A 26,943-nucleotide genomic window follows, 5' to 3' on the forward strand; every position below is an offset into this window, starting at 1 on the left:
GACTAATGAACTACTTTACCAAAGTAGTACCCGCGTAACTATAGTCCGTTCTTACTTACCTGTATTATAATGTCTGTCATAGTTACTTATTAGTGTTCATTATGTTAAAGATATAATAAAAACATACATACATAGAGATAATCTGTTATTATTTTATTTGTTTACTCTTTTGTTTCTCTTTTTAAACATACAGTACAATTAAGGTTCAGTATAGTAGTACAGTACCAGTGGCGTGCACTTCATAAATGCACAAAAGCGTTGCCTACCCTAACATTTTCATATAACTGGCAACACAGGAGAATTTTATGCCATTTTAATGCTCTATGCTTACCCTGGTCTAAATTCCAAGACACGCCACTGAGTATAACGACTTACTGAACGTTTTTGGAGAAATGTAGGTATGTTTAAAAAATATATATATGATAAAAGTTGGATGGCAAGGATAGAAAGTAGATTTAAACATCAAACTCGACAGTACCGCAATAGTAAATTAATTACAGAATATAAATACAAAAGAAGTTAAGATGTGCTACCACAATGGCATGAGTGAGCGTCATGCCAGTATCCGTGATGGTATAAGAGTTGGTTTTGCTTAAAGTTGCGCGTGTTGATACTTTACATCAATATAAGTTCTTTTTACACATTTATTTATTAAAAAGTTATGAAAATATTGCTTACATTGTAAAACGGGTCAGAAAAAATGGTAAGAAAATATAAATAAAGAATGTTAACAAACCTTGACGTAAGTTCGAGGGATTATGGAAAATAAACTATATTTGTCTCTTTCTCATGCGAGAAACTGCCATATTGCTGCATGCAAGCCTAAGAAAGTCTTCTTTGGTGGAAAATGCCATTTTTTCAGCTTGTGAAATTTAAGAGACTATCACCCTCTGTTAAGCCTTAATATTATCTTGTCATCTTTATTTTAATAAATGTAAATTGACTTGTGAGTGCACGTAAAAACCTCTCGTAAAAACTATTCTAGAATAACCATCGTGCATCGGTATGCTGTCAATCCGGCATAAATCTCTGGGACTGGACTTTCAGCTTCTCCTTTTTTTTAACCTTCCTTTATAACGTAAACAATATTTACATTAAGTGTACCTAGTCAAAAATATTAAAAAAAAACAAATGCGGTAGCATAAATAAAAACAAACAATAAAATAAGATTTCATTGGTATGTTTTTGTTATTTTCTTAGCATAATAAACTTTACAGTAAAAGTAACGAAAGGGTTGTTAACGTTATGAGATAAGTAAGAAAAAAAGACTTCCCTCGCACGCAACAACGCAATTGTTTCTTTACATCCTATAACTCGTCTGGTTGGCTTCGCTTCAGACTAATGTTTTCTAGATATTACCCTCGGTACTTTATTGATACTTACGTATAGTATATGTTGCAAGTGAATAAAATAATAAGGAAATGTGCATAATAATTGTTAATAATGTTCGTAAATAAGTTACAATAAAAAACTGTGGTCAGTTTGTGATTTTTTTTATTTTTCCCTTTTTGTTTTGTAACACACATTTAGAGCGCCATTATTCATAAATACCATACATATAACTTAGAGTGTGCACCTCGCTGCATTCATCTTGCAGTGGGGTACACACTTAATTTAATCGAGGGACATCATAAATAAAACACAAGTGCAGCAGTGTTGAATAACGCTTGTTTAATATCTTGGATTACAAGCGTTACAACAATGTAGTAAGGGGCACATTACGAGCAAGTGTGATGAAAAATAAACATACTTGTGTGGTCTTCGCGTTTCCAAATGAAAAAATAATGAATGAACGAATACTTTTTTTAATGTTTACCACATACCTACAGGAAATATAATACAAACAAGTCCACACAAGTTATACCTAGGAACAATTCGGCAGCCTTATTGCTACAAAGCGATATTTCTTCGGTAACAAATGGCGTAAGAGACAGTTAAGAGAGAGTAGATGGTGCAAATTATTGTCATCATACTCGTTTTCTTTATGAAGTAATATTGTGAACGGAATTTTAATATTATTGACGTTAGTGCTGGTAGATGATATGACAACAGGTAGGTATGCAACACCGGTTTTTAGGAAAGTGAGGCAGGAGTGAGAATCTGAAATTTTATTATGGGGTAATGCTGCTGATGTAGATTCTATTCTTGTCCTGCAGAAGAGAGCTGTTCGTGCAATACATAAAATGGGCCCAAGAGAGTCATTAAGGGATAAATATAGAGAAGTTAAAATAATGACGGTGCACAGTCAGTACTTGAAAATTGAAAATTTAATGAATAGCAAAAATAATCTCGTTGTGCTAATAACTAATAATACTAGGCTACATAAATTCATTAAAAGGCAATTGTATATTATTTTATAACAATTTACCGAATAAAATCTTTGAGATTTCTCTTAATAAGTTCAAAGTTTATATAAAACGCAAGCTTACAGAAAAATCCTATTACAATGTTGAGGATTACTTAAACGATAAAAAAGCTTGGGTGTGAAATGCTTTAACTTCACTTCATAGCTTAATATTAAATTACTGTGTGATGGATGAAACGGTTGGATAACAAAAAACAAATTACACGGCTAGGTTTGTTGTGGGCTCTCGTAATCCGTAGAAGAAAAATAGCCACAGACCGCTTAACGAGTCGCGAAGCTGAAGTGGTAAAGGGCGGGACTAGCTGTGAAATCTGATGGACGTTGGGGTCCCAAGGTGCTGGAAAGGCGACTCCGCACCGGTAGCCGAAGCGTTGGTCGGCCTCAAACGAGGTGGTCGGACGACTTGAAACAAGTCGCTGTGACCGTGTGACCCAGGACCGTGGATTTTGGAACTCCCTAAAAGTCCTGGAACTATGTCCAGCAGTAGACGTCATCGGATGAAGTGATGATGATGAGGAATGAGGTCATTGAATATGTTTAAAAGGTGTTAGAATAAGAAAATCAACGCGGACAAAGTCCCGTGACTAGCTGTTAGTGAAAAATTGTACTCAAATAGATTATAGATCCTTAAGTGTCACAATCCTACAGTCACGATGATGAGCTATGATTTCTGTTTATTAATATTAACAGCTGATAAGCTGATAGAAACTATTTGTTATATAAGTCTTTTGATAAAATTATCGTATTAATAATATTTTATAAAAAATCGTCTACATAATTTCCACTGCCCCTTCCTGGACATAGGTACTTTGTAAAGATTTTTATACCTCAGTTTTGTCCTACAGGTGTCCAGCTACTCTGCGACTCTCTTTATATATGAAGCCCTAGTTCGCTCTTATTCGAAGAGTCGTTTTCGCAAACTGTCTGTGTTTGCCATACTAGACTGCACGGCTGTGGCATTCTAGTATGGTACAGTCGCCAGTCAAGCACCTTTGGATCTTTGCATGGCTAGTTCATGCTACAAGGCTCGCTTCCTGCCTCCTCCCTGCTTCTAAAAATGTCTTTATATCAGCACCTCTGAGCAAAATAGCTCATTTAATTACCCTCTTAAAGATTGATGCCCGTTTGCACTAAACCTAGGCATTGCCCAAGTCGAATTCCTAATGAACTCTCAGATGATAACTTAGTGAACGGTTGATGCACGCCTAGGAATCCCCTTAGTTTAAGAATTAGTTATTCTTTATTGCCTTGCTCGTCGTTAGTGAAAATGGGCCAACTCGAAGTTTGCGACCGGGACCTTCTTTTTTGAATCGTAATACAACCAAACAGATATCCCATCTAGTGATAAGTGCAAAACCATTGCCTAAAAGCAAAGCAACACTTCGCGGGGCACGCAAGGAACACATCCTGTATCATCCGCGCTGTGTCCGTCAACCTAAGGCGCCTCATCATATCGACCCATTACCGACCCACTGCAGGGCCGGGTCTCCTTCCACAATGAGAAGAGGTTATCCATCCCCTCCAACCATCCAACTCCATCTTAGATCTCCATCATCAGTAATAACCAGGTGAGATTGTAGCCAAGTTGTAGAGGAATAAAATAAAAACATAAAATCCTTTCGTATTATAATGTTACCTCACTTGACTTGACACACTTTGCCTCTTCCTGGTTTTATGACGCCATAAATTTGGGGACATGAAGTTTAGGTATGGTGTCATAAACGATTAAAGCATTTGACGCGGACGTTAGACAGCCAATATTCGAATCGATCACATAATCAAATATACCTTCTTAGGTAACTAAGAATTAACTAACTATTTACCGAAATAAAAAGTTGTGACTGGCGGTCGAATACGCACCATAAAGTCAATGTCAAAGTCAAAAATTCAAAAATCAATTTAATTGGGCCCATAGATAGTACTTTTGATTCATACATTACAAAAAACAAAGGTTTCTTCTTAGTATTTTGTTTAAGAATCGTAACAATTATTTAACGGTCGACGTAAGGTCAATACAATTAAGGAATCGTTCAAATAATTTAGTAGGTACCTAAACTTCAATCATTTAAGTAGGTACGTATGAATAATGACTCAAGGTCGTTGGACAAATAAAAGATAACTGATAATATTTCGTAGTCTTTTTGTGACTGAGCTCGTCCGGGGAAGTTTCATCGTCATGTTCATTTTTCTTTCGAAACAGGCCAACCTCCTTTATAAGTTACTAGTTGTACCCTGCCACGCTTCGCTGTGGCAGGGATTCGATGGTTGAGAAAAATAGATAAAAACAATCCTTGATGCGTATTATATTTCATATATATCATGCTAAAATTTCAGCCCGAACATTGCAGCACTTTTTGAGTTTTTGAAGATGTCCCTCCTACTTCCAGAGGCCAGACCAGTATTATATGAAAATTATAGATAGTTGCAATCATTGACTGCAAATCTTACATAGACTCTTGAGCACTCAAGTTTACTCAAGTTTTAGTAGTAGTACCTATTAAAGCATTTTGTGGCCAAGCTTGTCCAGGGAAGTCCCTACTAGCCCCATTTAAGCTGCCAAGCTGCGTTCCAGTCCGAAGGGTGTCATTTCATAGGATGTGTTCCTTGCATGGCATTCAAAGTGTTCCTCTGTTTATGTAACATATTATGGTTTTTCACTAACCATTAGGTTACCACAGCTTGGTCCATCATTTATTACTATAAAAAAACCATTAGGATGTTATCAACAATTATAATTATATAAATAACTTTAACGCCCCCACAATCTCCTCTAGGGCTAAATTTTTTCGAAATCTGATAGTAAGTGACCTTAATTTAACAAACATGAAACTTTTATTAAATTTTAAGTCTGTGGGAATTTTCATTTTTTTTCATTAGCACCCCCGTAACCGATTTTGTGAGTGAAACTTCATTCAATACATTCTTGTTTGCTCGTAAAATAGCCCAATAAAAATCTGTCCAAATTTCTTGTTTAAAAGAGTTAAAATTCGAAATTTAGTTTTTTATGATTTTTTCTAATCATTAACGCCCGCCCCTGCTTTACACTTCGGAGATTTAACACTTATAAAAAAGTTAGCCTATCCATTAAGTCATTGTATCCTCTACATGGATGCAAAATTTCAATTCCATCGGATGTATAGTTTAATAGTTTTAACGGAACAACCGTAAAAACTCTATAGATTTATATATTAGTATAGATAATAAAATATTCTCCTGTAAGAAAGCTCAGTTTTTTCCAACAGGATCATAGTAGGCATGTAATGTAAACTAATATCATAGTAGTCAATAAATATATAAAAAGATTTGTACTGATTTTAAAGTAAAACAGTATTTCGTAGAAAAGGGAAACATCTACCATATGGTTCATTGGTATAATAACTGGAGCGGAAGGGGCACGGTGTAAAGGTAAAGATAAAATTCGGGCTTCAAAACTGTCAATATCAACGATCCACGTACTTTACGACTTGGACCGCAAGAAAAACACGCTGACGACAAATGGATATAAGAAACCGCCATACTCGAATTGGGCATAAGTTAGTGGCATCTGCATATCGTTTGCGGAAGGTGCGGAAGTCATTTGTGGGATTGAGTATATGCTTTTATAATATAATTCCCAAGGTAATTTGTGACATACCAATGCACAAGTTTAAAACAATACACACACATTAAATTTAACACACATTTAATACACTGCTGTTACTACACGTTTGATGAATTTCTTAACGACAAGGCAGAATTGCTTGGTAGCAGACTCCGCTCTCATCTCTCACCAGATATAAAATTTTAAAGATTGTAAACTATAAAATTATGTTGAAAACGAGCTATCTGCTGAGTTTCTTACCGGCCTTTCTCGGTGAAATCTGCCTTCCAAACCGATGGTAGAGTCACTACAAACAGAGTGACTTGACGTTCAAATTTTTGATTGATGCTATCCACTAATATACATATAGGAAGGTTTAATTAAATAAAACAACGCAGCTTGTAACAAAGAAAATAGAAAATATTTATAAATTACAAAAATGTGTAACACTGCTTATTATAACATACAAAATACCAAATAAGCAATAAAAAAAATAATCTATAAGTTTTTATCGAAATGTTAATTACAAGTCTGAGGTTCCACTTCCAAAATAATTGTATCTATTTACATAGGCAAAGTTATTTTTGAACTAACGAAATAACATAATTAATTAAAGGCCAAACCAAGGCTTCCAAATAGAGTTCAAAGTGGCATGCGAATTTATAACCCATTACCAGTCGAGCCGGTTTGAGAAAGAGACTAGGTATAAGTGAAATACTTGCAACTTCAAATGCCACTGCGAAAACAGGAAAAACCCAGTAGTTTCAGGAATATGGTATCACGTAAATATAGTTAAAAAAAACAGGATGATGTGCCCTTTTTGATGTACAAAACCAGAAACGAACTAAAGCTGTACGCAGTGTACCGTGTGCAACACGGAAAACCGCATTATAATCGATCCATCCGTTTGACGCAGGTAGACAAAATCGTCAAATTCCCAACATTGTATAGGTTTCACTTTCAGTCATAGGTATTCCGCGTAACATTAAAAAACGTTTATTTAATTTTCAATCCTCAGTACCTATATAACTAATGAAACTTGGAATAAATAAACAAGCGGGTTACTAAATAGGTAATCTTAAAGCCAACACACTTGATAAGTAGGTAGGTTTATTTATTTGGTCACACAACATAGAGCTCCTATGTAAACACTCATGAAGAACCTAGAGTAAACAATAAAATATAACGTTAGTCGTAACTTTCAATGACAATTATGTACTAAAGTGCTTACCTATTTACATAGGTATATATTAAGTAATATCACTGAAAACGCTCTTGAGATAATTATTAGTCATTATCTACCGTCGTTAATAACGATTACGTTTTATTTTTCTGGACTGGGTTGCTAACATTCGAATTCGAAGCAGCAAAGTCAAAAATAATTATAGGTAATTATGCAGTTAAATTTTACAGCGCGAATTAAAGAAAAACGTGATTGTACAGTAAACGTAATACGTATTACGTTATGTAGAATAACAATACATGAACATGATTCGATAATAACTATTGAAGCGAATACAAACTCTTTTACTGCTAAATAAAAAAAAATAGTTTGAGAGATACACAAGTACGACTAAATTGGCACTCTATTTGCATGTAAAGTCCATGTTTTCTCTGGTATTACAATCATATTACTGTGTAATGTATGTAGATAGAAAAATAACTATCTCCTACACAGCATAAGTAGATTTTTATTGCAAATTATAACCCTATTTCTTCGGTTGAATGATGTATTTTGAACGTGAAAACAAACACCCAATTTCGTAAACATATATCAACTTCACACTCATTACGCTATATTGACTAAAATTAATAATTTTATCGCACAGAAACTTCTTGAAACGAAGATGATATCATTAATTGTACATATCTACTTATTGCGTACTAGCCGAATAGATACGAATACAGCACAGTCATCACAAGCCCGAGTACAACTGGGAACTTCCAAGAGGATAAGAAACTCTCTGTATTCGTCGTGGAGTCAGTTTCCGACCACTTATATTCTTTCCTTTTCGTTGGCACTTTGTCTTCTTCGACCAGTTCTCCGATGATGTATTTCTTCATCATGTCTTTGGCGTCAGAGCTGTGGCCTACGTCGTCGAAATCCTCGCTTGCGTCTTTCCCGGCCACATTTAAAAGGACTTCGTGACCTCCAGGATGGTCGTCCAGGAATTTAGTAACGTCATACACTACGTTCTCAATGACGAACACTGCATCCGTCTTCGTGTTTCTTTCGGCCAGACCCTTACGCGTAAACAGTTTTAGCTCAGACTCAGTCATGGTGCGATGTTAAATAATGCTCGTAATACACTGGCTATAGTTCAGCTGTTCGACTGGCGTTCGCCCTTGGACAGGTTGAATGAGAACTGAGCAACGCCTCTCTTCCCCTCCACAAACGTGTTACGAGTTATCAACGTTCAAAGTACGCTTATCTATACCCACAGTGGTTGCGATAATATATTAATGCGATAACAATGTTTGTTTTTAGGTTCCGAACGTCAAGATTCAAAAAAGATGCAGCCTTTCAAAGTTTGCTCATTAAAGTGACTTGATTATTATATTATATTGGTAATATGATTTATCACAGATATTTTATTAATTTGATAAGCATTCTAACAAATGTGCCGATAATTCTTATTTGATTTGATTAATAAATAGTTTCGAAGAAATATTTAAAATATATTTAATTATTTCGTCAAAACTATTTTTGATTCACAGCAATTTGTTGATGTCATTGTGCCGTTGGGTATTTTGATAATTATAGAAAATGCACCCGGAATTTTCTATAGACTTCAGTCTTTTATAAGACTCAAGACGATGCAGAGATACCTCGCGATGTCTTAGTCGTTATCACTAGTAAGTATGTTGGATTGACTGTAGTTAAAATGCTATATTTTACCTTTTCGGTGACCTAAAATCTTGAGAGGTACGGAAGGTCTCGTCGTTTTTAGTGAAAGGAGAAATCGGAGTCTTACAAGAAACATGAAAGTAAGGTGACGTATACCCACACAAGATCAAGCGGTGTTTCCTCACCTAGATTTTTACTTCTCCGCATGTTTCCATTAAGGTTTGGAATATTCTTTTAATACACCTGGTGGTACTTATTTATAAAAAAACATTCGAAGAGAACATATATATCTTTCAAGTTTGCAAAGCAAGCATTATTTATGGATCGTAGGCCCTTTAAAGCAAAAAAAGAATTTTTGAAATCGGTTTAGGCGACTTCGAGTAATCGGGTAAAATACATAAAAAAGAAAAGATTCCAACCAATTGGCAACCTCCTCCGTTTTGAAGTCAGTTAATGACTTTCAATTACCTCTCCTCAAGATCGCATTAACTTGTCATCTAACAAACAAAACAAAAAACAAGTATATTATTAAAGAAAAGGCACTAAATATCTTAATTTAAATCAATCTGCTTCGAATTGTCGATATGGCATTAGCTTTACGATAATACCTACTAAAAGGCATGGTATATGCGTGTTTCCGTGCTACGACTAATAGGCTGCCACTCGGCACTCGCTAAGGTCAACGTTGTGTATGATAGGGTTTTATTTCAAGCCATTGTATTATTAAACTTTGCACAATAAATAAATAAATATACTACGACAGTACACACATCGCAATCTAGCCCTGTTATGGGTACTAAGATGACTGATGAATATTTTTTAGAATAATATACATAAATACTTATAATATACAGATAAACACCCAGACACAAAAAATCTTTTATGCTCATCACCCAAACATTTTCCAGTTGTGGCAATCGAACCCTCGGACTTGGACTAAAGAAGCAGGGTCGCTGCCCACTGCGCCAATCGGTCGTCAATCTGCGAAGGATCGGACAATAAACTTAAGTTCTGATTGCAGCTACTAAAATAGGTATACAAGACCTACTAAAATCTATATTATATACTTGTAATAAACTGTAACATGTCTGATTTTGTATATTTATTTTTTAATAAATAAATTTACGAGAATTATTCACATCCCCATGTAGCTCAAGAGTAAGCTTAGCTTGTGTTATAGGCACGAAGAAAACAAATCATTTTTTTTATAATTAATATAGAGGCACATAAATACTTATTATATTCAGATAAACACCCAGATACTGAAAAACATTAATGTTCATTCAAAGTTCAAACATTTTCCAGTTGTAACCGAATCTACAACCTTGTACTCAGAAAGCAGGCTTACCGCAAGAGGAAAAGGGCCCTTAACTACTGGCTGTCCCGTCCGGGCACGCTTCGCTCAATTTGCTATAAATTCCCATTCCTGTTGGAAAGAAATTTCTATCAAACCATTCAAAAGGATGGCTTGTTAGTAGGTGAATAGTTTATGCTACGTGATTTAATAATAGATCAGTACACGCGATTAGTGCTGCGCGAAGGGTCTGTTTGTTATCAGAGTATATTTCGTTTATCACTCTTGATTTGTCGTATGTGAACAAGAACAATAAGGTGTTATTAATTCGATATTGTGTAGTTTAAATCAATATTGGATTCTGAAAAGTCAAGTAATAGTAGATTGTTCAACAAAGGTCTTTCGTTATGAGCTACGGGATAAATCCCAAGCAAGACGGATTTTAGATTTTTGGTTTTATTGTTGCATATAGCATCCTGATTGAAGCAAAAGGGGGTGCCAAAAACGAAGGCAGCTTTAACCCTGAGTTGAAATACTCTACTTTTCACATCTCGCAAGGAATAAAAGCAAGTTTTGGAGTTATTTATTACGATTATATTACGATCTCATATACTCTATGGTTCTAATGTAGAGTAAATAAGTACGTTTTGCTCAGACTCCGGAGCATCCTCAGGAAATGTCTATGTTAAAATGAATAATTGTTAAGTAACGCTTGCTTCCATCCAATATACATATTTAAAATAAATCTTTATTATTAAACTTGTAGGATTATTAATATTATGATATTACATCATCCTCTTTTGATCGACTATCTTAAACAAAACACGGTTATTGTGACTTAAAACTAACACACATATTAATATGGTCTTCTTCACTCGTTGAGCGTGAAGAAACGGTATCATAGAGTTTTCCTGAGGATATCTTTGATTTCTTTGTCTACTCCCATACTTTAAATCCTCTAAGATTCTGAAACAGTTAGCTTATTGCCAAAATATGAATGAATAACCTAAGATTTTCGTGGTTAATCAACATTTCTTAAATATAGATCAACGGGTACTTACATACCACGATGATATTTTGAATTTGTCGATATTTCGACCCAGTTGCATGGATCGTGGTCACGACGGGACTCATACGTCCTATAAGTATAGTCTACTATAGTCGTAAAAATTTAATAGGCCCATTTTGACATTTGTGCAAGACCATAGAATGTAACTTGGACCAAAACTGAAATAAACAATAAAATAAAAATCAATTATATACAGTGTTTTGAAAATTTTTTTGGGACGTTAAATAATATGAAGAATATATCGCGAGTATTCTTTTTGCGCTTACTTTATAGTAGCATGCAATTTATAATTGTTGCGAAACGTTTCGAAAACAGTTACAGTACAGTTCTCAGTCTTTTTTTTTTATTCTAGAGTTGTAACCATTTTTTTTTACTGAATATCGAAATTAAATAATGTGTAGTAATCTTTACTGCAAAGAATGAGCTTGGTTCTCAAAGCCGCAAATAAAATTTTGAATTGACGACACTGGGTTCTAAATAATGAGTCAGAGTTGATGGATCTGACCAAGCGGCACATGACTGAAGCGTCCCCGCGCGCACTGTGCAGTTTTTCGTTCCCCATCTTGTAAAGTTGACTGTGCGCTCGTTTAAGTTTGATATACACTGTTTACTTTTACGTTAACTTTGCCTCTTCTACTTTGGACATTAATTTAAACATAGTGATTTGACTAGATTTTTGTGTTTTTTGTTATATAGTACGAACTCTGTTTCAACATGTTGAAAAGTGGACGTGTAATCAACAGCCAGTCACGCGAATTGGTTGTGAAGTTAAAGGAATACTTTGAACGAACGAACACTTTACAATACATAATCATATTAATCAAGTACTGCTACAAAGTGGAATTGATTTATCGTGAGTATCGAGTACAGTCTTATGGTTCCATAACTAGTTACGTCGCGATGACAAATGACAAATGCCCGTTTTGACAAATGTCAAAACGGGCCTATTACTTTTTTACGACTATAATAACCATATCATCCCAACGGATGAATTAATGTTGTACTGAATTTCTTATCCCTTCTGCGCAAAGGATTTATTTAAGGGTTTAACAGACAGTCACATTCTTGATGCGTGATATCTGTATGAATTTCAAATAATAACGTCTGTGAATTTAAAAAAAAGAACATTATCAATCACGCAGTACGCCGCGCGTTATGAAATTAAGTAGGTTATTCGAATACTCCCCATTTTTCTTTGATATTAGTTTTGTTTACAAAAAATGAGCGATTCAAATTTTGACAGCACACAACCAGATATTTGTAACGCTGCAAATACATTTCTAACGATCTGCTACTGGATCTGTTTCAGTTTCTTTTAAAGCATTATTATGGGCGTAGATAAGTCTTGTGGAGCTATTGATAATTAGGTATTATATACTCATGTCATACTATTATCACCCAAACCCACCTTCGTGTAATCCTTATTATACAACAGTTGCATAAATAACTTTTCTTTAAATGCTAATGTTGATCGTTTATTTACTTTTTCTTTTTCTTTTCTGCACTGCTTCGTTGGTCTACTGGTTAGCATGTTCGACGTCGGATCTCTAGATACCATGTTCGATTTTCGGTCGCTCTAAAGGCAAACCATTTTTTCGGAGTTTGGAAATTCGTTGTCCACGCATTATTTTACATTAAAATTGAATTTTGTCAGACACAGTGCCAGCTCTAGCAACAGTATGTGCAGAGTAGGTAAATGAAGTCAAAGTTAAGGTCTTTTGTTGAAGTAGCCTTAGTGCAATATTTTTATTTCACAAACTTTCTGCAAAAAGTCAGAGCTAAAGAATTGTAGGCTTATTTGAGCTTCAAACAAATAAGATCCCTTTCACTCCGATGTCCAAGTATTACCATTCCTGAAAACCACTCCTCGATTGCGAGAGAGCAAATCTTTCGTCCTAAGGCTAAAGTATTGTGTTATCTTAAGAACGTGTTTTACATGAAATGAAAATAATAATAAAACTTCGTTACATTTTAGTATAATAGAATAGTGTAAGATTATTTCTTAGAAATGTAAAATTTGTAATTATGAATATTAATTACAAATTTTATAATAAAATTATATGAATTTTGATATATTATGAATTTTGTATTTTTTTTAAATTGTTTTTTTAAATTTATTATTGTATTTAATTATCTTTTGGTTTCTATAAGTATTTTATGTCTTTTATAATGGCTTTGTAAATAAATAAAATATGTATGGTTGTGTAAATAAATAAATAAAACTAAAAAAAAGGAAATGTCATTCGGGATGTAGAAAGAACAGAAACAACAATTTTATAATCATCACATAATTATATTATAAAATGATTTAATTACAATAAACAGAATAAGTATCATACTTAATGTACCTACACTACGAACAACTTACATTACGCAAAAGCGGACAGGATGTACTCTTCTCATATTTACATTTGTACATTGAGCGCTCGATTCGTTCATCGTAATACTAATAGGTCCTTCGCGTCGCTAGCGGTACCATCGACCAGACAATAAATAGTGCGGGGGAGGGGCGGGGCGCTCGGGGCGGCGCGGGCCGCGATAGCTTATATTTTACAGGGCGACCGGGCGCGCCTCGACTATGTACACTACAACTGCTCCACGAACTTCGTGAGCTGGTCCTGCGGCGTCATGGGCGGCAGCTGCTCGTCGGGCGCGTGCGGCGCGGGCGGCGCGGGCGACTGGCGCATCATGAGCAGCTCCGACGGCGTGGGCGGGCGCGGCGACGGCGTGGCGGGCGGCGAGCGCTGCAGCACGGCCACGCCGCCCACCGCGCCCACTCCGCTGCCCGGGAAGTAGCGCGTGGCCAGCCGCGGCGCCGCGCCGCCCGCGTACGCGCCGCGCATGCCCATCATGCCGCCCACGGCGCCCACGCCGCCCGCCGGCCCGCCGCCCGGCTTGTACCACGCCGGCGCGCCGCCCGCGATGCCGCTCACGCCCAGCCCCACGCCGGGCACGCCGCCCACTCCGGACACGCCTCCCACCTGCAAAGACTCGCTGGTCAAATATTTGCTGTTCACACAACATTCGTGCTTTCCAATAATGATGTAATTTTTCAATATCTGCATACTACTGATTTCTACTTTAGACTCAAGTCTGCATATGGGGATGGCTACTGTGAATATAAAGGCAAAATTCCATTGATATATCCAATATTTATTTCAGTAATGATATATTTATTTTATGGATATGTATATGTATATGTGCACCATCAACCCATTTTCTGTATTTGTTTTCTTCGCCATAGGTTGCCTGGAAGAAATCGCTATGAAGCGATAAGGCCGCCAAATTTTATAAGTTGTTTTGTTACACTTTTTTTTTTTATGTACTCTTTGTGGTGTGCAATAAAAGTATATTCATTCATTCATTCATCCATTCAATGTAGCTCAGATAAACAACAACGGGGTGAGTGGCGCACCTGTGACTGTTGGGGCAGCATCTGGTGCATCTGCTGCAGCCGCTGTTGCTGCGGCTGCATCATGTGCTGGAGCTGCTGCGGCTGCTGCTGTACGCCGCCCAGCCCCACGTTCACGTTGCCCACGCCGCCCACGCCCACGTTGCCCACGCCGACGTTGCCAACGGGGACGCCGCCACCGGCCTGTTGCTGGTTTTGGGCATTCTGTCAAAGAAACAATTACATGTTACAACAACTTAAAAATCATTCTTCTTTTCCTCGTTATACCTAATGCCACTGACACAGCGCCCCGATGGGTAACTCCAACCAGCCTAGGTCACTCCAGAAGCTCAGCAGGCCACCCAGGCGAGTGTTAAAAAGCATTAAGCGGCAGTGCCAAAACTAAGACTTTGAATTAAAAGCTAGTTTTATGCTACGCGCATGTTAACCTCATCCTGGCTGGCAACACGTTCGAGGAACCGTTCCTACTGGCTACTACCAGCCATCGCATCGGTAGTGGTGAGGATCCATATAATACCTAATATACTACGGTACAATTTTCAAATATAAATGTTATTGCAAAAATTTTTGTAGCTTTTAATTTGCGTCAATCTAACATTCAACAGTATTTTTTAGCTGTTTCTTATTGGATTTATTTGAATATTTGTTAATTTGCTATGATATTTTTATAATTACTCTCAATAACGCAAGGAGTTATTGAGCCTAAAATTCAGCTACCAAACACAAATAAATAATAATAAATAAATAAATAAATAAGTATACTACGACACTACGCACATTGCCCAAAGAAAGCATAGCTTGTGTTATAGGTACTACGATGACTAATAAATATTTTTATAAATAATATATTAGCTATTGGACCTTTGTTTTTTATATAGACTTTTTAATGATGCCCAAGATGCGTCTGTTTTACTTTATATAGTTTCTGTAAGAATCCCTAGGCCGTTCAGTCTTGGAAAAAACTATATGCCTTTAAAAGCTCGTGTCTCGAAAACAAATCTAGGGTTCTCAGCTAACTGAAATTCTAGTTTTGTATTCGTAAGTTGTGGCATATGAACTCGAGAAAAGAGTTCTTTACATATATATACATATATACTTAAAATATACAGATTAACGCCCAGATTAAGACCCAGATTAAAAAAGCGGAGTGCAGAAACACTTTGTTTATCTCCATTTGAGCTGTTCGGGAGCGTGGAGTGGAACCTCCGTCGATAGTGTGGGTGCTCCAATTGGCTTGCATAGCTTACCTGTGCTCTCTGTTTGATGAAGGCGGCCATGAGCGGTGGGTTGGATTTGAGGATCTGCAGGATCTCTTGCTGCTGGTTGTGGCTGGTGGGCGACCGAAGGGTGGCCATCAGCTGCTGTAACGCCTTCTGGTGCATCGGCGCCGCGGGCTGCTGCTGCGGCGGCACCACCGCCCGCTGTTGCTGCGAACCACAACACGCATATTACTGCGCCGCTCGCACGTACACACAAGCACACGGAACACGGGTATCGCACGTGTACAATGTACGCACGCGGGGTTAAAGTCACACATATTCAATAGTGCTATCCCTTTCCTACTCTACCGTGCCGATAAGGATACCAATATTAACTTATTTATCAAATGATCTGCAGATTTTGGGTTGGTAATTTAACTCAATAATAATAATAATTGTCACCATCCCTTAACAATTATGTAAACATAGACAGCACATTTTATTCTTTACTTTTACTTTAATTTTTTATTATAACCTGTTTCATAAAATCTACATATTAAATAGTTATTGTTGTTGTGTTAAAATGACAAGCAACCTTTGTAACATCAGGAACGACCTATCTTCTGTAACACAGGTATTTTTTTCTTATCTATTGTATTTAGCCTGAATAAATGTTTATCATTATTATTATTATTGTTATATATGTTTGAACGCTTCATAAGTGCCTGTGACAGGCCTACCTACATGACTAGAGAATTTTCGAAATAGAATTTGCGTGTGGTTCTGACATCAAAAACAATCCATTTTTAGTTTTGATTATACTTCACTTGAATATGGGAGTTGTGTTCGCTACCTGTATCTGCTGCGGCGCGTGCTGCGGGTGCTGCGGGTGCAGCTGTTGGTGCTGTGCGTGGTGCGGCAGGCGGTGGTGCGCGTGGTGCAGCGGGGGCGGCGCCCGGTAGCGCGCGCCCCACTCGCCGCCGCGAGGGCCCACGCCCACCCCCACTCCCACTCCCACACCGACAGAGCCGACCACAGGTGGACCCATAGCTGCTTGCTTGCCGTAAGAGGGCGCCTGCTGTCGCGCCGCCTCTTCTTGTACCTGCACATGTTACCAATTCAAAGCGTTATCGGTTAAGTATTCACAGATGAACAAATAATTATTCAATACTTGGGGCCTTAAAGCTTCTCACTCTGAAAGAAGACCCATGCCCTGCATTGGAGCCGGTAATGGGTTGTTAATGACGAATTCAAACGAATCTAACGGTACTCTAAAACACTGGTACAATGATAAAATGCGGATGCATATGGGGACTGACTGACTTTGCGATTATGGGTTTTACAAGTTACACCTTTAATATGGAAGACAACAAGGGGGTTTGATATCAGATAGACTTTCGGTTGTAAAAAAATGCTAAAAAACAAATCAAGTCTTGTCTATAAATTTGAATTGTTTCACAAAGCAGCAATGTGCATCTTCACAACATGTCTTCAAAAACAACAAACTCCGAATTTTTCTTCAAAAACAACAAACTCCAAACTTCTAGCAGATAAAAGATGATCTTTTATATCTGAGTGCCAACAGTTGTTTTAGGAAACTTGATTGCTTAGAAATATTAACGTTAACAAAAGACATAAGCATCGCGATAAAGTGATCAATAATTCACAATATGCAGTGTGGTGACGGCAAATCAGAATACAGTTGCCTCAAGCCTTCCGTTAGAAAAGGCTGTTAGCCAAGTACAGGTAGCATAGGCATATAACAATAATTGTAACCCCTGACAAGGGATAAAATTAACTTGTCCACCTGCCACAACACAGCAACAGGGAATAGGAGAAGTGTACGTGTACCATTTATTTCCACTTTTGCGTCAATGCTTGCAGAGTTGATAAATCTGTGGGCGTAGATAAAATGTTGTCCTTTCCCCGGGAACTGTCCATGCTAGCCACGCTGAAATGGACTGTTATAGGCTATTGATGGTGAGTGAGAGTGAGTAATTTATTAAATGAAATCAGATATAGGATACCAAAACCCATAAAGAGAAATTGTCAGCAACTGTAGAAATAGATATAACAATAAATACCAACATATTGATATAATTCTTTTATAAGTACGAGAGGTTTGCATCCGATATCTGGAAATGTGTTCAAGTAGTGTCCTGCTTTCGGCAGCATACCTTACCTAACTGTTGAACGCGAGCTATCTTATAAAAGCACATCTACCCAAAATATGTACCTACAAATTTGTGGAAACTTAACTGGTTTATTGGAATTATCTTATCTAATTTTGTAAGTATGTAAAATGTATAGGTGTTTGTTTTCCAAATAAATATGACGGCGCGTTGTTTAGATTTAATAAGGCCTGTCAAACGTTTATGGTAGCGGGGAAGAAAAGGATCGTTATCTTGATTTGCTCTAGAGGCGGGAAGAAACAGCGTGCCGTTTTTGCGACGAATCGCTGTTTGTTAAATTAAACAAATTACTTTACGATAGTCTTAATCGTCATACTGATAATTAGTAATATAGAGCGGAATAATTATTACTGTGATATAATAAATTCTAGGAAGGAATATAAAAGTTTTGTGTTTGTAATGACTTGTGTTGTTAATTTGCAATGAGTTCCGAAGAACACGCTTCTTCGTCTTCCATTTAAATAAAATATCCTGTGCAATTTACTCACACACGGCGGAAGTGTAACTTCTGAAAAGTAGCCTACGAGAGATTGAGGTGGCATGTAGAGTATCAGAACTATTATTATAAATGTGAGGTTTATTATTTAGTTTCCATGGTAATTAGAATAGGTAAAAAAATGTATAATGTTTTCTATCTCACTCTGTCCTACACATTTATGTGTTTGTTTCTTTATCTGGATATTATTCGGTTTCCTTGGTAACTTAAATAGGAAAAAAAACAGCTAAAATAGTACGTATATGCTAAAGCTGTCTCATCCTACACATTTTAGTATCTGTGTCTGTTACCTGTTGTTCTCTTATCCAAACGAGCGAGCGGAACATAATTACCTGCTGCAGCGCCTTCTGCACGTTGTGCGGCAGCGCGTGCGCGGTGGGCTTGGCGGGCGGCGGCGAGGCGAGCGCGGGCGCGGGCGGCGGCGAGGGCGCGGAGGCGGGCCCGGCGCGCGTGTTGGTGTTCATGGCCGCCATGCGCCGGCGCAGCAGCTGCTGTTGCTGCACGCGCTGCTGCACCTGCTGCTGCATCAGCTTCTGCTTGATGCTGCTGCAGAAGGGCACGGAGCACTTGGTCTCCTGGCAGTGCTTTGCGTGGTAGCAGCACAGCGCGATGAGCTGCTTGCAGATGGGGCACACGCCCTTGGTCTTGCGCTTGCAGATCTTGGTGTGCGTGACCACGCGCTTCATCTTCTGGCACGAGGGCAGGCGGCAGTTGGCGTCGCGGCACTGGCACGCGTGCACCAGCGACTGGATGCAGCGCTGGATGGACAGCTTGCGCGCCTCCTGCGGGTTGGCCTGCTTCATGTCGCCCGGCGAGGAGCCCACGTCCAGGTCGAGGCCGAGCTTCTCCATCTTGTGCGGATGGCCCTCCTTGTCGTAGCACGGGCAGCAGAGGTCGAAGTCGTCGCACACGGTGCAGTGGTAGCGCGTCTCCACGCTCGACTTGCAGCTGTTGCACGTGTACACGAACTTGTCCTGGCCCTGGTTGTGCAGCTCGTACAGCATGCACAGCGTGGAGAAGCGCGCGCGCCGCGTGGACGAGAACTCGTAGTGGCGGTCGCGCGCCATCGTCAGGAACGCGTCCCGCCCGTCCATCAGGTCGCAGTTGGACAGCGGGTCGGGGTCTTGGATGGGCTGCGGGGCAGGAGACAACGTATTACTTATTTTGACCTTGGAGAGATAATCTTCATTTAATCGCAATGACATATAGTGAGAGCACTTACAGCTAAACTAGCGGCAGACTGCGCGGAATGTAGCCTTATAACGAAGAACACCTCCTTGTGCTTTTCCATGGTGGCAAATATCTTTGCACTGAGATCACTGCCCTGTTGCTGGTCGCTCTGCTTCTTGCTGTTCTTTCTCTGGGCGGCTTTGGATTTGTTCGATTTCTTCGCCTTCTTCTGGCCTTTCTTCTTGCCGTCGGGGCCTTGTTCGTTTTCCTCGGATGACTGGAATATCTAAAAAATGTTAGACATATTCTCTCACGAAACCCTATCATTGAATGTATGGGTTTTTAAACAGTGAGGAAATGGTGATGGATATATTAATGAAAATTCATAAAATTCAAGTTTTAAATCAATTTAAAAGCTAACCTCTAAGCTCTTTAAGACAAAATACAAAAAGAGCGTAAAATGGGCACTGACTTTTAAGCAGGAATACTTTGAATTGCATCTTTTTCACAACAAATACCTACAATATAAAATATTGACAAAGACATTAAAAGATCCACTAATCGGCAAGTTTTTATGAAAGTATACAAGGATACTGACCACTGCCTCGGCGGCTTCGGCTTGCTTTCTCTTTTCTTCTTCCTCTTGGTCCAGTTCCTTGATGGATTCTTCCAGTACATTGGGCCAAAAGTCTCCTTCAAAGTAAGGCAGCTCCGCCGCAGACAATATATTATCCTCTATAGCTTGCTTAAGAATGTCTTTGTAATCTAATATTATCCTCTCTATTATACCTTTATCTAACATTTTTTTATACCATTCCTGTAGCCTCTTAGGCTTAGGAATCTTCTGTTCGGGCGGATGGCAGTGGAATATGTAGTCGTCGCCCTCGGAAGGCGGGCAGGCCCAAATATGCGCCATCGTATAGCCTAATTGCTTAGCGTAATCCAAATATCCTAATAAAATCTCGTGATACACGGCCGTCCTATATTGCCTCGGTTGGAAGAAATGTACAGAATCTAAATATGCTATATATACACGCCTCGTGTTTGGCGAAGGACTCTCACTACCATACTCCTGAAACAAAATTCATTATTGTATACACTCATAACACTGATTATAACTGATCTTAAACCATGAATTCATATAGACCTTTATTACAAGCTTTCAGCGGCATTATTAACAGTATCTATTAAACCAGTGGTCTTGCGTGTTCTTATAATGCATGGCATATGCATATGCTGAGCTGTACACCTTTTCTGTCTGGTGTTACAGACAGACAGTATGTTTCTACGTTGATATACGGTGTAAGTAACACTTCACATATACAAATGTATTTTTGTCTTTCATAACAGTTAGATAGTTATATTCATCAACAAACGATCCGGCTCGAAGGACCATGATTTGTTAACAGCGCAATAAAACAAATATTCAGCTGCAGATTCTACGGATTCTATCGAGAAACTGGCTGGTATGCAGATAAAGCAAAACCAAATGATTCCATACATCTATGTCATAAAAATTCCATCTCAAATTTGTTATTATGTTTCAATACAATGTCTATGGTTATACTTAAACAGGTCTAATAAGGAAGAAGAAATACGTACTTGCACATGCATCCCAAAGAAACAAATATCAGTGCCATCAACCTCCTCAAATGCAAATAACGCCTTAGCCCGATACGGGAATTCAGCGCATAACTCTCTTGACTCTACAAATCTCGTTCTCATGCCAGGTTTAACTTCCACAATCTGAAACAATGAGTTAAAATTATTACCTATTATTACACAACGCGTGACTTAGATATATCCAATACATTAATTTACTAAGTTGTGACCTGTATTACTTAGTAACCAATCCACTATAGGGATTTATTCTTCCTCTTAACATTTTTTAAAACATCATCTTATCTACACTATAGGCCACGGACTTCCCACCCCACAATGAAAACGGTTTGTGCAGTAGTAATGCGGATTCTTCACACGCCTTTGAGAACATTATTGAGAACTCTCAGGCATGCAGGTTTCCTCACGATGTTTTACTTCACGGTGAAATCCAGTTATATTGTAAACACTTAAAACGCATTTAAATTAGAAAGATAGAGGTTTGCTATTCGAACTCAGCCCCCGAAAATGAAGCCGAAGTCGGCCACTAGGCTGCAATTCACAGCGATTTTAAGATACAGTTTAATTATATTTTACTTTTCGCCCTCAACCAAGAGAAATCTTGAGGGCAACAGTCTAGATTAAGAGATGTTCAATGGTTTAAAGTTGAAGTACAAGACTGATATTGAAGTGTAATAAAGGTTAAATTTTATATTTTTAAAATGATGTTGGTAAAGCAACTGCTGAGTTTCTTGTCGGCTTCTTCTCGCTTATCTGCCTTCCAAACCGGTGGTAGAGTCACTACAAACAGACCTACTTGAAATAAATGTAATTAGATTTAATTTTAATAATAAAAAAAAGTTAAAACAGTTTTCATTACCTTGTCAGACGATGCAACCACCCTTATATGCACATCACCCGCGCCAGCCTCTTTTTTCTTAAGGAAATTATTAACTCTCGTCTCAATATAAATGCCAAGCTTCGAAGTGGGCAGTTTCTTAGCACTAAATTTGTTTTCTTTCCGCTTAGCTCCCTTCTTCTTCAGACAGTTATCACAGCAAAAGCCTATGGGCCATATTTGGTCGTGGTGCAGTACACATATTTGATGTTGCTTCCTCCCACAGTCCAAGCAGTCTACAAACGGTTCCTGCTCCAAATGATCGTTCTTCATCTCTTTGAATTGATCCTTTTTTATTATTCTAAAACGTAAACGTTAGCATATCACTTAGATGAAGCGAGACATATTTTCGGAAAAGAAAAAAAAAACAGTGTGTTTTTAATGCAAGTCAATAAAAAAAGTAAACGCAGCAAGTAGAGAAGTCAGTGGCACCATTAGGAAATTAAGTTATTTGTTGCGGTTTTTTATTGGTCTACTTTTTTAGATATTTTAATCATTTGAATATAAAACCCAGTAAAAAAATATATTTAACTAGTTGTTGCCCGCGTTTTGCTGGAATAATAAGTAGCCTGTGCTATTCTCCGTCCGCCAACCAACTCTATGCCAAAAATCAAGTCAGATTGGTTGCTCAATTAGGGCGTAAACTAACGGCAAACAAACAAACAAAACAAAACAGTTACGAATATAATATTAGTCATTTGTGTCCAAAACATGACAGAGAATGGTTACTGTTCTTTTTCTTTACACACATTGGCACTCTTTCTATTTTAATTCAATATTCATCATATGAATACGTTATGCGAATACATTTATGTGCATATTGATATTTTTTATTGTGGACATCGATACATCACACGTAACAAAACAAAATCACTGTGGTTGGTAGCGGATAACCAAACATAATTTACAAACATTAATTCCTTACTTATTAAAGCAAGTGTTTTTCAGTTTCTTACGTCCTGCAAGAGAACAACGGATTGTCGAAGTTTTTTTCCACATATATAGTTTACGGTTTGGAGGATAAAACCTATGTGGTTTGGATCTAAGCTCCCCTACTGCTACCTCTTTATGCTAGAATAGCTAAAAGGAGTTTGATGAAATTTTATATTTAGGTATCCTACCTACATTAAAACACAGGAAAGGACACTTTTCATGACGGAAAATCTGCGTTTTTTAGTAACTTTCTTATTCATACAGTTCGCAAATACTAGCAAAATTGTCAATGCGATAGTACTGAGCACTTATCGCACTGTCGTTAAATCTTATTACCAACATTTTATAATATTCGTTAATGGCCGCCAATCTGCATTGGAGCAGTGTGGAGTGTAAAAGTTCCAAACCCTGTCTCATATGAGAGGAGGCCTATGCCCAACAGTGGGACTAAGAACTATTTTTTACTAAATAATTAAAAATTTGATACCCATATTGAGGGAGTTGTAAAAAAATAAGCCATGTTGAACCGATTTTCATGAAACATAGTTTAGTTAAAAACACTCCAGAGTTATTCACCTTTAAAAAAAAACAAAATCAGAAGCGGTTCATCCGTTCGGGAGCTACGATGCCACGGACACACGCAGAAACTTAAAACTTATAACACCCCGCAGTCTTAGCGTCGGGGGTTAAATATAATAGATATGTAGATTGTTTACTCACGTCTGCGGCTGCAACGGGTCGTCGCCGAGCGTCACGGTGTCGCCCTGGATGTCGTTGAAGCATTTCTGGCAGAAGGTGTATCTATCGGACACAACCCCATACGCTTTTAGACTATTGCACAACGCAACAACGGCCGGCGAGCGAGGATGCGGGTGATGAAGCGTGCGCGGGCAAGGGCGTGCATGGAGGCCAAAATAAATTAGTAAGCCACGTCGTTACAGTACAGAGGAGTAGTGTTAGACAGAGGGGGAGCACGGGGGCCTAGCCGAAATCCATTTCCTCTACGCAATACGCGCAATATTCACGCAGCTAAACTATGCCAAGTTCACACGTATCATTGATTATTTTCTGAAAACTAAGTACGATTTATAGGATATCGAAGGAGCGCTAGTGACAGCACGGTTTTCCAGTATTGTAACTATATGGAGCTCTTTCGATACCGTATAAATCGAAGTTAACTTTCACGCGATCGAGTAAGTAGACACACGACGTACATAGAAAATGTCAAACTTGGCACTCGGTAAAAACCTGTCCTCATACCGAGCTTAACGACACGGGCAGAAATCAACTTCAAACGATCCAACACAAGTTGAACTAAACCAAATCTTGTCCCTATATTCAGAAACAGTACTTTAAAATATCAGTGTTTTCTTTGTAGGTTTCAGGTTAAACCAGTGTTAGTAAAGATAGTGACAGAAGTATGTCTTGCTTGTCTAGCTTTACCTGGTCACGCTTCGGTAATGTTTTCTGGGCATATGAACCAATAAGATTTGATTTGACTCAACACGTGTGACACCGCGCGGGGTAATAGTACCGTGTTGCCAGTGTGACCAGCTTGGCCGCATCGCATGAGGTTTTTCATATTTTCGTTTCAAAACGAAAGTATCAAAATACCACACAACGCAACGCTAGGGTAAAATATCGCCGAAATATTAATTATTATCAATTCAAACCAAAATCTTCATATCAAAGGATAAAGTTAGTAGGGCAATCCACCGGAATTTTACGGAAAGATTACCACTACTAAATTAAATTTTGATATATCTGAAGATGGTGGATTGGATTGATATTTTTTTTTTACTTTAGGGCGATAGTCGGTATTATGTTCAGCTTAGATAGACGTGAATATTGCGCTTGGAAGTAAGCGAGAATACCAAGTTGTATATAAATTACATTTGCAGTTACGTGACAATGCAAGCAAATGTTATTACCACACAACATGATCTCAGCGCTTGTATTTATGCTGACAGAAAATTGATTTTGACTAGGCCCAACGTTAAGCGACCGTACAGTTCAGAATCCACCATATAACGGGGTTTTTCGCGGCAGTTGTCTGTATTTAACATAATTTTTCCAATGATTCCAATACCGCGCAACTAAAATAGTAAAATATCAGGTAGTTACACTTTTGCCAATCTTACAGTAAACCAATTATCCGGCTGGCGAAGCTGGTGGTGACAATTTGGATTTCCTTTAACAAATTATATTGATACAATAGCGCTTACGCGGTATTGTTCCAAACGGTTCTGGATTATTTCCGGATAAATTCATTCATTTATCGTTGGTATGTATAGCACAAATACTTATATTATGACGATTTAGGAACTCGAGTATGCCTCTAAGCATTGTTCCAAAAGCAACCCGCAGGAGCTGAGTGAAGTTCTTTCATATCCGAACTGTATGATCGCTATGCTGTGATATTAGACAGTTTATGAGCCGGAAAATAATGGAAGAGACCGCGACATTGGAGGAACCCATAGCTCTATTCTATTTCTTAATAGATCTATTTCTTTCTATAGATTGTTGTCTAAGAAGGGAAATAAATAATAAACAAAGTAAGACTATCACATCAAAGCTACTTTTAAACCGACTTCCTAATGGAGAAGTATTTCAACTGCAAGAGTTTTTATCTCAAATCTTTTTGACAATGTTACTTAATCTTTTCCTAGTTAATGTATCATTTTGTATCATTTGCAAGTGTAATCTTTGTAGTCGGTTCTCTTTCTCGAAAGAAAACAGAAAACTAGGTCAGCTAAGTCATCAGTATACTTAAAACTAAGACTGGTTAACTCCTGGAAGTCGGTTTAGTTTTTTCTCTATCATGGACCAAGGTACATTATTCACTAACATATTCAACAATGGAAAGCGTCACCAAACATATTTGTTAAACAGGTATTAATGTTTCATAACTTTATATGGAAGAAAGCCCGTTACAAATTATACGCGATAGTAGGATAATGTGACTGTGATAAGCTAAAAAAAATTATGACAAACAGTGAAAACAAAATTTGAATTCAGACAGAGATATCAATACAAAACCGTGATTTCATATGAGCCGCTATAGGGCGTTGCGGAATTATTACTGTTGGTGTTGAAATTTTACAACTTGTTCCATGAAATAATGTCCTACAATAGAAATGCGGCAGCATTGACAACAAAACTTTATAGTTAATCGCATACTGCCACAAGAGCTCCACGCTTCAGTTTTAAAATTCAAATGACGTCAGCAATACGAGTAGACCGCAAACGGACTGCAAGCTCATAACCTCAATTTTAATGACAAGCCCAATACTTTTAAAGAAAATCATAAAGAATTATATTTTTAAACAATTTTTCACTGTGTTCTTTACAGTTCCTTACAGTTATATTATTTTTACTTATTACTTGCTTTTGATTAAGAAGTAACGATAGATTGATTATGGAAGGTAATAAAAAATGAATGATTATTTTAAGTATTCTTAAACTCTGAACTTTTTTGGTTTAAAAGAGCATTGCACAGGCTGATATGAATCTTTGGCTCATTACTATTTGGATTATTCTTAGGTGATGGTGATAACCTTTCAGATGAGACATAACAGTATATCAAGAGCTAAAAACACATGCGGCCAACTCGGGTTATTGTCACCGTTTATATTTTCTAAAAATGCATTTCGCGCGGTCCTTGCGAAACAGTGTGCGACTTATTTAATTTCCATTTTATGAATACAAGAATATGAAAAAAAAAACATTGCGACTATTTATATTATGAAACATGAAAGTCATCACAGGCGAATAATAGTTTTACCTAATTTGATCCAAAGTTTTCAAATAGTCTAGAAAGTTCCTCCACCGCCGCGGTACTGTTTAATGGCTTCATTATCTTATTATTAAATAGGTTCTAAACATTAT

The 26,943-nt window shown here is 37.8% G+C and overlaps 2 protein-coding genes across 8 annotated transcripts in view; both read right to left on the bottom strand.

Annotated features, from left to right (window-relative positions):
* Positions 1-7,037: 7,037 nt before the first annotated feature.
* Positions 7,038-8,321, bottom strand: LOC120624006 (cytochrome b5-like). Its single transcript, XM_039890307.1, has one exon. It carries the CDS (start codon positions 8,223-8,225, stop codon positions 7,830-7,832), a length of 396 nt encoding a protein of 131 aa, XP_039746241.1. The 5' UTR covers positions 8,226-8,321; the 3' UTR covers positions 7,038-7,829.
* Positions 8,322-13,428: 5,107 nt separating this feature from the next.
* The window catches only part of LOC120624128 (CREB-binding protein), a 41,080-nt gene continuing 27,565 nt past the window's right edge, over positions 13,429-26,943 (bottom strand). For 4 of the 7 annotated variants that reach the window (XM_039890489.1, XM_039890492.1, XM_039890488.1 and 1 more), the window contains 10 exons: positions 23,776-23,886; positions 22,105-22,423; positions 21,228-21,371; positions 20,224-20,697; positions 19,678-19,911; positions 18,788-19,588; positions 16,621-16,869; positions 15,816-15,995; positions 14,572-14,772; positions 13,429-14,137 (listed from right to left, as the gene is read on the bottom strand). In XM_039890489.1, coding sequence (XP_039746423.1) covers positions 13,742-14,137; positions 14,572-14,772; positions 15,816-15,995; positions 16,621-16,869; positions 18,788-19,588; positions 19,678-19,911; positions 20,224-20,697; positions 21,228-21,371; positions 22,105-22,423; positions 23,776-23,886 — 3,109 coding nt within the window. In that variant the 3' untranslated portion in view covers positions 13,429-13,741. The remainder of the gene's footprint in view (positions 14,138-14,571; positions 14,773-15,815; positions 15,996-16,620; positions 16,870-18,787; positions 19,589-19,677; positions 19,912-20,223; positions 20,698-21,227; positions 21,372-22,104; positions 22,424-23,775; positions 23,887-26,943) is intronic. The other 3 variants (XM_039890491.1, XM_039890490.1, XM_039890487.1) reach the window with 2 other exon arrangements.

Source organism: Pararge aegeria, chromosome 5 (genome assembly GCF_905163445.1).
Source record: "Pararge aegeria chromosome 5, ilParAegt1.1, whole genome shotgun sequence".
Taxonomy (NCBI): Eukaryota; Metazoa; Arthropoda; class Insecta; order Lepidoptera; family Nymphalidae; genus Pararge; species Pararge aegeria.

What these genes read in the sequence shown, in the direction of transcription:
- LOC120624006 (XM_039890307.1), bottom strand. Translation starts at nt 8,225, where the DNA reads ATGACTGAGTCTGAGCTAAAACTGTTTACGCGTAAGGGTCTGGCCGAA.